The following is an 11,218-nucleotide window of genomic DNA, read 5'->3' as shown; positions in this document are numbered from 1 at the left end:
CGCAAAAGTAACTGTAATTTTTAAAAAAAAGAATTGACGCCTGGCTGATATTTTGTGTAAAATTTGCGGATATATAATAGCTGAATGAGCTGAATATTTAGTTCATTCAGCTCTGTTTGTTTACTGATATCGTTTTCCTCTCTATTAACCCCTACATTCAAACTGACCAATCATAGTAAGAGACATGCAAATCATGGCCCTCGTGTCACGCCCCGAGTTCGACAACCACCAATGGTTGACGACGTAGGCGGTGCCCAGAAGACAACAGCCGAGCATTCAAACTGAACATGGCTACAAGTAAAGCTGCAGATGAAAACACAGAAAAAAGAAGGTAAAAACGAAATAGATTTTTTATATTTTGTTGGTATTAACATAGACGAGGAGTTTCTTACGCTTATTGCTGAACTATGGAGTTTTTAAACTGCTGAAAACGCGTTATGTTAATGAGAGTGATAAACTGCCACTCACAAGCTTGGTCATTTTAGTGTAGTGGCACAGCAGCGTGTCATCAGCTTGTCGTCGTCGTAATGCAGTTTAAAACACCCACACATTATATTAGTTACAGTTTTGGAGCAATTTAAATGTATAGCTACGTCTAAAAATATTATCGGATACTAGTGGGAACATAAAGCACTGGCAATGTTAGCTGAGTTGCTTGAATGTACATAATGTGTTTGGGCTGATCTACTTCACATCAGCTAAAATGGATCTAGGTTAACATCTATAATATACACGCTATCACTGTCTGTGTATGCATTCAGCTTCTTCAGAGGGTAAAACGAGCTAAATAACAAAGTAATCTTGTTTGCCGTAGCTTACTGTCTTAAAGTTCTTATCAAACTTTGCTTGAGATGTTGAATTTTGAAGATCAGATCTATAAGACAGTTTGTGTACACCTTATTGCTGTTTATGTTAACATTTCTTTGGGTGAAACTGTGAATCCCACATAGTTAAGGCCACCTTGGATGGTGACTCACTGTTATGGGTGTATCAGCAAATAGTTGAATGAGACACCAATTCCAGAGCCCTTTGGATAAAAGTGCTAAATCTAAATGTAAAGTGTCCTCCTCACACTTGCATACATGTGTTAACCTTATGCATCTCCTCCTCAGCAATACAGTGTACAGTATGGTGATCAACCATGAGGAATCTCCTGGGGCTTCTCGTGCTGGCCGACCACCAGTCATCTTCAACCCAGACTTTTTTGTTGAGAAACTCCGCCATGAGAACCCAGATGTTTTCCTGGAGCTGGTGCTCAGTAACATTACTAGACTAATTGATCTTCCTGGGTCAGAGTTTGCACAGCTTCTGGGAGAGGACAGCCCCAAGACCCCAACAGGCGGAAATGGAGGATTTTTCCGTTCTTTCAACTTTCTTAAACGCAAAGGTCAGACACTCAGCTAGGTTACGACTGTGGTGAAAACTGAAAGCGCATGCAGAATATGCAAATTTGTTGAGAGGTCTTTAATTTTTAGTATCTCCTTTTTCATGCTTTCACAGATAAGAGCCTTGTGTTTGGAACCTGTCTGACAGAAAGCTGCATGGCCCAGATGTACAAGCTTATTGATTACCTGAGTAAAAGTGAGTGATTTAAATGATATTCGCAGATTCCTTAATCAGTTGTTAATACATCCGTGTCCTCTTCGCTCATGTAGAAAGCAACTACACTGGCTGCAACATTGGCCGTGTTTCATTTGTGAAGAGGCTTTCTCAGTTTGTGCACTCTTTTAGACAAACTCTCCTGAGGTCACAATCATGCAGTACATTTTTGGATTCAGAGCAGAATAACAAGATAATCAGTTTTGAAAGTTTAGCACTGCAAATTTTATTTGATATGTACTATATGTTAACTCTTACTACACGTTTGCCACAACTTCTTCATACTGTTCAGATACATTGACAAAACACACTGAGTGCAAGCGCAAAGAAAAAACTGACTTATTTTTAAAGCTTGAAATATCCTGCTAAATGTGGTGATTATTAAAAGACTTTAACAGTCAGCATATTTTCAAATTGAATACATGTATGCACCATATGCATTAACTGTTCCAATCAGCCATATTAAATAGGGTTGCACAATTATGTGCAAAACGATTACCATGATCATTTTGCATAGAGTAGAAGTATTTCCATTTTCGGAAAAATAATTACAGAACAGGATAACGTCTGTTTTGTCTGAGTACATTGACCATTTTATTGAAGCCTTTGTGTCTCTGTGTGAGTAGTGGACACATCTTTGGCCACGTGGAATGCAATTGCATTGGGGATTTCAGTTCATTGTTGCAAGCTAGTTGTTCTTGGTTAACATCACTTGCCCTAAATCCAAAATATTTCTGTACAATTCGGAAAATGATCTGTTTTGAGGGACAATCATTTTTCCTTCTGCAGTGCCAAACATTTGAATTCAGTTTTTTTGTAGCGGATCTGACTTTTATTTACTTGTTTTATTTACTTGTGTTATTTGTTTTGATGCCATCCAGGAATGGTGAATCCGTAAACTGATCCAGAATGATGACATTCGATTATTCTGGTCTTGCACACTTAGATCTGCACGTTGAGGGACTGTTTCGGGTGCCTGGAAACAGTGTTCGACAGCAGGCCCTGAAGGAGCTCCTCAACAGTGGGGCTGATTTCAACCTGGAGTCTGGGGACTTTCATCCCAATGATGCGGCCACGCTGCTGAAGACTTTCCTGGGAGAGCTGCCGGAGCCCCTGCTGACACACAGACACTTTCATGCTCACCTCAAAATAGCTGGTAGGAATATAAACAAACACACGTTTGGTTATACCTTTATTTTCTCACTTTAGAACAGAGGTACAATTCTCATTTAATAATTCTGTCATGTTTTTGGTGAAACATTTGTGTTTTTTAATACATAGCCACTCTAATCTATTTTGTCTGTTTTAAATAACTTTTTTTCTAGACATGACTCTGTTTGATGAACAAGGCAACAAGACCACGATACCCAACAAGGAGCGTCAGATTGAAGCCCTGCAGCTTCTTTTCCTGCTCCTACCTCAGGCCAACCGCTCACTGCTCAAACTGCTGCTGGACCTGCTTTACCACACCGCCAAGCAGCAGGACAAGAACAAGATGTCCTCCTTCAACCTGGCCCTCATGTTTGCTCCACACGTCCTCTGGCCTAGACATGTAAGAGTCATAATTTACTCCATATTAAAGATTCTCAGAAAAAGAAATAAAAACTTTGCAAATTATAGATCAAGAGTGTCTTGCTCATTTTGGAAGCTAAATAGTTTTTACATCAGTCATTCATGCAGTGGAGGATGGCGAGTATCCTGATGGATCCCACTGAAAACACTACGTTCACATGAATAGAATCAAATGTTTGGGATATGCTGATGGATTTTAAGGGAATGCACATGTTTTGTAACACAGACTAAAAAACCCACATTTTGTCTTTATTGGAGGGGCTTATATGTTGTTAGAACTTGGGCAATTTAAAAAAGCAGCATCAATGAAAATAATAAATTAATACATTGAGGCTGATTCAAACCTGGAAAAATGTAACATGTAATCAGATCTTATATTACAGAGATTTGAAAAGCTTGTTAAATACATTTTGTTATTGAGTCTACATTTTCATGACAATATCCTATGAAGGTTAAAAGACCTGCATTTTTATACTGGTAAGATTTCTATTTTCTTCATTCTGTTCTCCTGCTCTAGATGACAGCTGGTGACCTTAAAGACAATCTGAAGAAACTAAACAGCAGCATGGCTTTTCTCATCAAACACTCACAGAAACTCTTCAGGGTGATTATAGACAAACGTGTGACTTAACAGCTGAACATTTTGAAAATGAATCAGGGTTTTAAAAATGTCATGTTACTGGTTTAGTGAGGCACATCTTTCTGCTGTATGTTGTTCAGGCCCCAGTCTACCTGCGGGAATACGCTAGAATGCATTTCATTGGGACCAAGGCTCTGCAGACCAAGGTTAGTGAACCAAGTTCACATTATGTTGCATTTCTCCTGCTTTTGAATTTTGGAACAATAAATTAATTGAAAAGACAATAAAAACTAAAAGACAACTTTTAAGTTGTTTTCTTCACTTCCTCTTACTTTTTACAGTCAGTGAAAAGTATGACGATGGTTATGCTAAGGTTTGGTTTTAGCAGGGCAGGTTTGATGTCAAATTGAGGCCCCAAATTGTACCTGATACATCCAAGTGTGATTATGTGTGAAACCTTAAAAAGCATTTAGAATAAATGGCTGCATTAATGTGCAGTAATGGCTCTAATACAAACGGTGTGCCCTCAAGTGTACAGTCTGACTTGTCCTGTGCTCTGTCAGGATGATCTGGAGCTTCTGGCGACCAGCAGCTCCCCTGCTCAGCGGACAGTACTACCTCTGAAGAGGGCAGCTGCTCTGGGCCCCGGCTCTCAGGAGCAGTGTCAGTCACCAGCTAACCAATATACAGAGGAGGCTTTGAAGGAGCTCTTCAGACACGTCCACCACAACATGCCAGACTCTGCCAAGAAGAAGAAACTTGTTAGACAGGTTCGCTTAAGGGTCTTCATACTATACTAAAATCTGACAGCTCAGTTTCTTTTGAAATAAAATGTAATGTGATGTTTTTGTGTGCAGTTAGTCAAACAGACAAACTCTGGGACACGTACCAATGAGGGCAGCCAGGTCCCTCCAGCTCCCAGCAAGAAACACCCGCGTTCCCGCTCCTTTGGTGGCTTCATCAAGGTAATAAATAATTCTGGGAAGTCTTGAGAAATGAAGTTTAATAATTAAACTTGATTTTTATGAAAATTTATATGCATTAACAAAAAGAAGGAAGACAGTTCAGAAAACCTGTGATCACCAAATATTATATAAATATTAAAAAAGGCATTACTGGAAAAATCAAAGAGCTTACAGGTTGATTTTGAGTGCTAATAATGAAGTTGTACATATCCATATGTAACTTTTGCTGTCTCTTACTGTTGCCCCGTGCTCCTCTGGTAACAGCGCAAAGCTCGAGGTGAGCAGCTGACTGCAGAGAGACGAGTCAGACACATCTCTCCTGATGCTCTCACCAGAACTGTAAGAAAATCTGATAAAGAGAACGACATCTTACAAGCAGTAAGTCTGTTTTTGTTTTTCTAACACTGACATTTTTGTATTAACCACAAAACGGGGGATCCCAAAATTTCACTTTTCCTTGGAAATATGATAACATCATGTGCTAAATGGTATTTAAAGCCAGGACTCTGTCATGTCAAACAGTGATACTTTTGTTTCCTGTGTGTGTGTGTGTGTGTGTGTGTGTGTGTGTGTGTGTGTGTGTGTGTGTGTGTGTGTGTGTGTGTGTGTGTGTGTGTGTGTGTGTGTGTGTGTGTGTGTGTGTAGGTGAACAGTCCTTTGTTGGGAAAAGCAGGACTGGTAGTAAAAAACCCAGATTTTGCTTTTCACAAAGACAAAGCTCTGAAGGTTTCCAAGGTATTTCATCATCCACTCGTCTTTGCTTAATATATATTTAAAAGTCAATGTTCAAATTTTAATTAATTATTTTTCTTCCAGGCACTAATGAAAAACTGTTTATTGCAAATAATTCAATTTTGTGTGTTAGGACTGTCATTTTCCATATTTACTTTTTTTTTGTTTTTGTAGGAAGTTGCACAGGCTTAACTTTAAATGTGTTTTCATTTCCTATCTTTAATACTATGTATGAAGATTTATTACGTGCATTAGAGCAGCGGTCTCCAACCTTTTTTGCGCCACGGACCGGTTTATGCCCGACAATATTTTCACGGACCGGCCTTTTAGGTGTCGCGGATAAATACAACAAAATAAAACTAGTACCGGTACCGAAAAAAAGATTTATTCATAACACACGTGAAAAGACCCAGGAAAACCGAGTTAACGATAAAAACGATAACAAAATAACGCTGAAAACCGATTAAAAACCCTGAAAACCATACATTTCACACCTGAGCCTCTCTCGCGGCCCGGTACCAAACGACTCACGGCCGGTCCGAGGCCCGGGGGTTGGGGACCGCTGCATTAGAGTCTGTCACATCTAAATGGGAATTTCATCTGCTTGTCTAGTTCATCTACTCTTCTCCAACCTAAAAGACTGGGCTTTTTAATGCGGATCCATCAGTGTAAACAAAGCATATTGGGCTTCATTACTAAATTGGGCTGTGGAATTAATCATGTTTTAATTTCATTTATGAATTTGGCTTTTAGTGACTATAAAAATGAGACTATAAAGAGGACGTGTCTCTTCTTCCTTCGGTTGCTCCCTTTAGGGGTTGCTGCAGCAGATCATCTTCCTCCATCTCACCCTATCCCAGCCGTCTGCATGTTCTCCGTCACTACATACTTGACTCTTCTCTGTGGTTTTCCTCATTCCTGACAGCTCTATCTTTAACATCTATTGCGCTATACATGCACTATTCGTCCTTTGCACATGTCTAAACCATTTCAAGCTCGCCTCTCTTTGTCCAAACCACTCAGCTGGAAATGTCCCTCTCATACACTCACTACTAATCCATTCTGATCTCTCCCAATAAAAATCTGCTACTTCCTGTTCAGCCTCCTGTGTTTTTTGTTAGTGCTACTGTCTCCAAACCAGGTCTTGTAAACTCTTGCTGCTCTCCTTCTGTCATCCTTGACGTATGTGTTCACTCACTCCACCCTACCTGCTCTCTGATCTTCACCTCTGTCCACTGTCCATTGCTGTGGATGGGTGACACCAGTTAGACATGTCATCTACCTGCACTATCTCTGCTTCTTGCAGAGATAATACAAGAAGCAGATAATGAATAATCATAATCGAATCCATTTTAAACACTGATGGTTATAATTTTGTAGGTAATTGCGTTATTAGAAAATACTTATTAATTCATAAAGGCACGCATTTTGTTTTTGTAACGTTTCATTCTGCTTTTGCGGTTTTCATGATTCCTCTGTATTATTGGTGGTTGTATAGGTGAAATAGTATTATGATTGAATGCCAGCATTAACATCTTTTATCCTTCCACCTTCTTTCCACCTCTTTTTCTTCCATCCATCTCTCAGAAGGACTCGCCCTCAGATTCCAGGCTGTGTTGCTCTCCTTCTCAGGAGATCTCCGTGTAAAGCCCCACACCGCCTCATCTCAGACAGGACTTTGGCAGTATTAACTTTATTGTTGCTTTTTTTTTTTTTTGGTTGGTTTGTTTTCAGAGCATTTTTGATGCATAGCAGTGAAAAAATTAGTCAGTACGGCCAAACCAATGTCAGAAAGTTTCTTTGTCTACTGCACTGTTTACAAACTATTACAAACATGCATGATAGGGTTTTTTTTTTTCTTTCTTAGCTTCCATCAGTGAAAACTGTTGGTCCTTCAGTTTATTTGTTTGAATTGATTTCAACTAATTCAGGTGAAACAAAAGAGCTCAGATTAGCTGTTTATTTTGGTTATCAAGTGCAATATGAGCAGACTTGATAACCAGTTGCAATGTGTTACAATTTGAACAGGGAAAAAAAAGTCTGCTCCTTCCAGTTTGATCTGCTGAATAATCAAATTTGCACATAAGTTTTAAACCATTCGAACAGTGTCGCTTGCCACTAACCTCTGGGGTTATCACCCAGCTCTCCCTGAATGTGAATGGTATCAATCAATAACAGGATCCTGGCTTTGGTTTGGCTCTGCTGTTGGAGCTGCTTGTGGCAGTCATCACTTAACATTCTAGCTACTGTATCAAAATACATGACCACTAGATAGCTGTGTTTACAGTCTGTTGTATAGAATATGTATACATGTTGTACAGTATGTTGTTTTTATATGTTTTTAGGCTTTGTTTTTGTAAACTTCATTAACATGTTTGGTACGTCGTATTTTAACTCTTGGGTTACAGTAACTGGGTCATTGATTTTTTTTTTTTTCCTGTGCTGTGCTGCTGATCCAGAATCAGTGAGCAGGTCACCTTATTTTTCCCCCCAAATATGGAACCAGTGACTGGGATACTTCTCACTGGTCAAATATGAAATGCTGCATTCTCTGAATGCTTTATGGGAGCTAAAATATATATTTTTTATTCTTCATATATATTGTGGCAGGTTCTTATTCTTAAAGGTGCTATACTAATTCTATTAACTTGAAAGTCCAGATGCTGCTTGCTTCATCTTGTGTTTTCCTACACTTGTCAGTGTGGTGGTCTCCTGCTGCAGACAGACCCCAAATCCACAGTTTGCAGGGAGGGAAACATGGGAACTGCTGAGCAGTCACTAAACTTTCAAAATAAAATATTTGCACAGCGCCTTTTAATAAAGGTGGTCAAAGATTTGTTGGTCTAAGGAAAGTTGAAAGGATTTGGCTTTGTTTGTTTGTTTTTATTATTTTTTTTTAAGGTTATTCTGATTAAGATGAGTAGTAATCTTTTACAGTCAGGTTCTTATTGTAATGGGTTTAGTGTCTTTGGCCTACTCTTGGGAAAGTACTTACTCCACTATGACTCTTATTACAGTAAGAAAGCAGCTACAGTTCATTTCTTTACCATTTTAATATCACAAAATGCTAAAACATAAGACTGCTTGCAGTCACGTGCCAGCACATAAGTGTGATTTACAGATGATTTATTTATTTTAGCACCAACGAGTCTGTAAACATGTTCGTCTTCAGAATATTTTTAAAAATCTGTTTGTGATGTCATAACACACATGACTTAACTATAACTCACACAAAAGTTAAAAGTAAAATTTAAGCAATCTTATCTTTCTATAAACTTTTAAAAAGGGTTGGTCAGTGTTCAAAGATCGGACATACACAGGCAATAAGTAATGTTATTTGCTTTGCCTTTTATTTGAGTGCATAAGTTGTTATGTTCCTTTTATTGTTTATTCTCTGATCTGTCGAGACAAAAGGAGATCAGCTTAACTGCTCAGTTCATTGTATTGTGAGTACGAGCCCAACAGTTCCAGATTTTCAGATTACATCACTAGATTTTTTTCATTACAAGTGCTGGTTTAAAATTTAAAAAATGGTGTTGGAAAGCTGTTTCTGCTGTATCTTGTTTTGAAAGTACCGTGGATGTTGTTACAATGGGTTTGATGAAAGTGTATGAACTGTTGAACATCACTGATGGACACTGAAACCTTGCCTTCTCTTTGCTTTATAGAATTAACAGTCTTTAGAGACTAAATTGGGATTTCCATTTCACTTTTCTACAGTTTAAGGGGGGAACTCCATTGAATTTTTTAATATTTGCTTGTTTGTTTTGATTTCAGATATGCCTCTGTGTTGGAAGAGCGTCTTCATGATGTGAAACTGTTTTATATGTGAAACACAGCACAATAGATGTTTTAAGTCTCAGTGTTGCGTGTCTGTTAGATAATACATGTCACATTTACATCAGTCAGACAGCGCACACAGTCATATAAGATACACACACACTTAAGCCAAGCCTACTCATATTAGTAACTATGCATACACAAAGTCAGACTCAGGGAGCATCTCGCCACACATTTTTTTCTCTCTCTCCTTCTCTTTATTTATGAACAAGTGACGTATTCTCTCCACCTGTCTAAGCGACGCACACAGCATACATCCCTAGTTATACACAAACATCTATGGGTACACTGAGGTTCATTACATGGAATATAAATGGAGCTGGCTCCAGAGAAAAGAGGTTAAAAATATTTAACCAACTCAAAAAACTACAGGCGGATATTGTCCTATTACAAGAGACCCACAGACCTCTTAGAGGTTCGAATGAACTTAAAACACCTGAGTTTCCCAATGTGTTCTCAGCTTGTTATAATTCTAGACAAAGGGGAGCAGCAATTTTAATACATAAAAATATTAATTTCACAGTACTCGATACAATTATAGATCCAGAGGGTAGATTCTTAATCATTAAACTATCTATACGTGATAAAAAGCTATGTATTGCAAGTGTATATGGTCCAAATGTTGATGATCCCTCATTCTTTCACGGTTTTTTCAGTGCACTCTCTGAACACTTAGATGGCACACTTGTTCTTGGAGGCGACCTCAACCTTGGACTAAACGAAGACATGGATAGGCTCAATACAGCGGGAACTCAGCGTAATTGGCAGTCCACAAATATAATCAAACAGTATATGAGCGACTTTGGTCTTTGCGATGCATGGCGCTCCCTTCACCCCACCAGTAAGGAATATACTTTTTTTCTCACATGTCCATCACTCCTACTCTCGTCTGGATTATTTTTTGGTCAGCAGCTCACTGCTGAACGACATTTCAGACACTGAGATTCACCCTATAGCTGTCAGCGATCATGGTCCTGTATCTTTAACACTAATGCACAAGAATAATACTACGCCAAGAAAAAACTGGAGATTTAATATATCACTACTTAAAGATGAAGACTTTATTAAATATTTTAAAAAAGAGTGGACTTCATATTTGGACTATAATGACACTCCCGAAACATCAGCTTCTGTTCTATGGGAAGCAGGGAAAGCTGTGATGAGAGGTAAAATAATTTCTTTCTTATCACATAAAAAGAAAAAAGAAAACAAAAATATTCAGGAATTAGAAAAAAAACATCAAATCACTAGAAGAAGCCTACGCGTCCCACCAAGATCAGGAAACATTGAACAAAATACGCAAAACAAAACTAGAATTAAATGAGATAATTGATAAAAAAAACAAAATTCTTAGTACAAAGACTACGCCTACAAAATTATGAACATGGTAATAAATCCGGTCAATTTCTAGCAGACCAGCTAAAAATAAATAAAGAAAAAACAACTATATGTGCTGTTCAAGATTCATCTGGGAACACATTATATGAACCGATACAAATAAACAACATTTTCAGGGATTTCTATAAAACGTTGTATTCACCACAAATAAACCCATCTAAAAAAGAAATTGATCAGTTTTTGGACAACATAACTCTTCCAAAATTATTGGACACTCAAGCAATGGCACTGGATTCACCACTGACACCAGGTGAACTCCAGGAAGCCCTGATAAGTATGCACAATAATAAGGCTCCAGGTCCAGATGGCTTTCCTGCAGAATTCTACAAAGAATTCTGGTCGATTCTAGCACCAGTTTTCTACAGAACGTTGTTGGAAATTAAAGAAAAGGGCAGACTTCCATCAAATATGAATTCTGCAAACATTAATCTCCTGCTAAAACCAGGCAAAGACCCTGTATATCCCTCAAGCTATCGTCCAATATCCCTTATAAATGTAGACCTTAAAATAATCTGCAAAGCTCTCTCAAAGA

General features: G+C 38.3%; 1 protein-coding gene across 2 annotated transcripts; it reads left to right on the top strand.

The window, feature by feature from the left end:
• Positions 1-250: 250 nt before the first annotated feature.
• On the top strand, positions 251-7,271 carry arhgap19 (Rho GTPase activating protein 19). 2 transcript variants are annotated; one of them, XM_085409175.1, is made up of 12 exons: positions 251-331; positions 1,113-1,387; positions 1,501-1,581; positions 2,546-2,755; positions 2,925-3,151; positions 3,689-3,775; positions 3,892-3,957; positions 4,315-4,521; positions 4,609-4,716; positions 4,981-5,094; positions 5,362-5,451; positions 7,039-7,271. In XM_085409175.1, the coding sequence occupies exons 1-12, from the start codon at positions 288-290 to the stop codon at positions 7,093-7,095; spliced, it is 1,566 nt and encodes a 521-aa protein (XP_085265301.1). In that variant the 5' UTR covers positions 251-287; the 3' UTR covers positions 7,096-7,271. The 2 variants fall into 2 exon arrangements, with proteins under 2 accessions (XP_085265301.1, XP_085265300.1); XM_085409174.1 differs by having other exon boundaries at positions 7,036-7,271.
• The last annotated feature ends 3,947 nt before the right edge of the window (positions 7,272-11,218 follow it).

Source organism: Rhamphochromis longiceps, linkage group LG6 (genome assembly GCF_057381845.1).
Source record: "Rhamphochromis longiceps isolate RC_006_pf linkage group LG6, R_longiceps_female_GT1.1, whole genome shotgun sequence".
Lineage (NCBI taxonomy): Eukaryota > Metazoa > Chordata > Actinopteri > Cichliformes > Cichlidae > Rhamphochromis > Rhamphochromis longiceps.
The sequence above is the reverse complement of the archived record's forward strand: the minus strand, read 5'-3'. Positions and strand labels throughout refer to the sequence as shown.

Bases quoted from the DNA above. Each gene is read 5' to 3' on its own strand.
- arhgap19 (XM_085409174.1), top strand. From the start codon at position 288: ATGGCTACAAGTAAAGCTGCAGATGAAAACACAGAAAAAAGAAG. The intron at 332-1,112 runs GTAAAAACGAAA...TCTCCTCCTCAG, and splicing joins GAAAACACAGAAAAAAGAAG to CAATACAGTGTACAGTATGG. The intron at 4,717-4,980 runs GTAATAAATAAT...CTCTGGTAACAG, and splicing joins CCTTTGGTGGCTTCATCAAG to CGCAAAGCTCGAGGTGAGCA.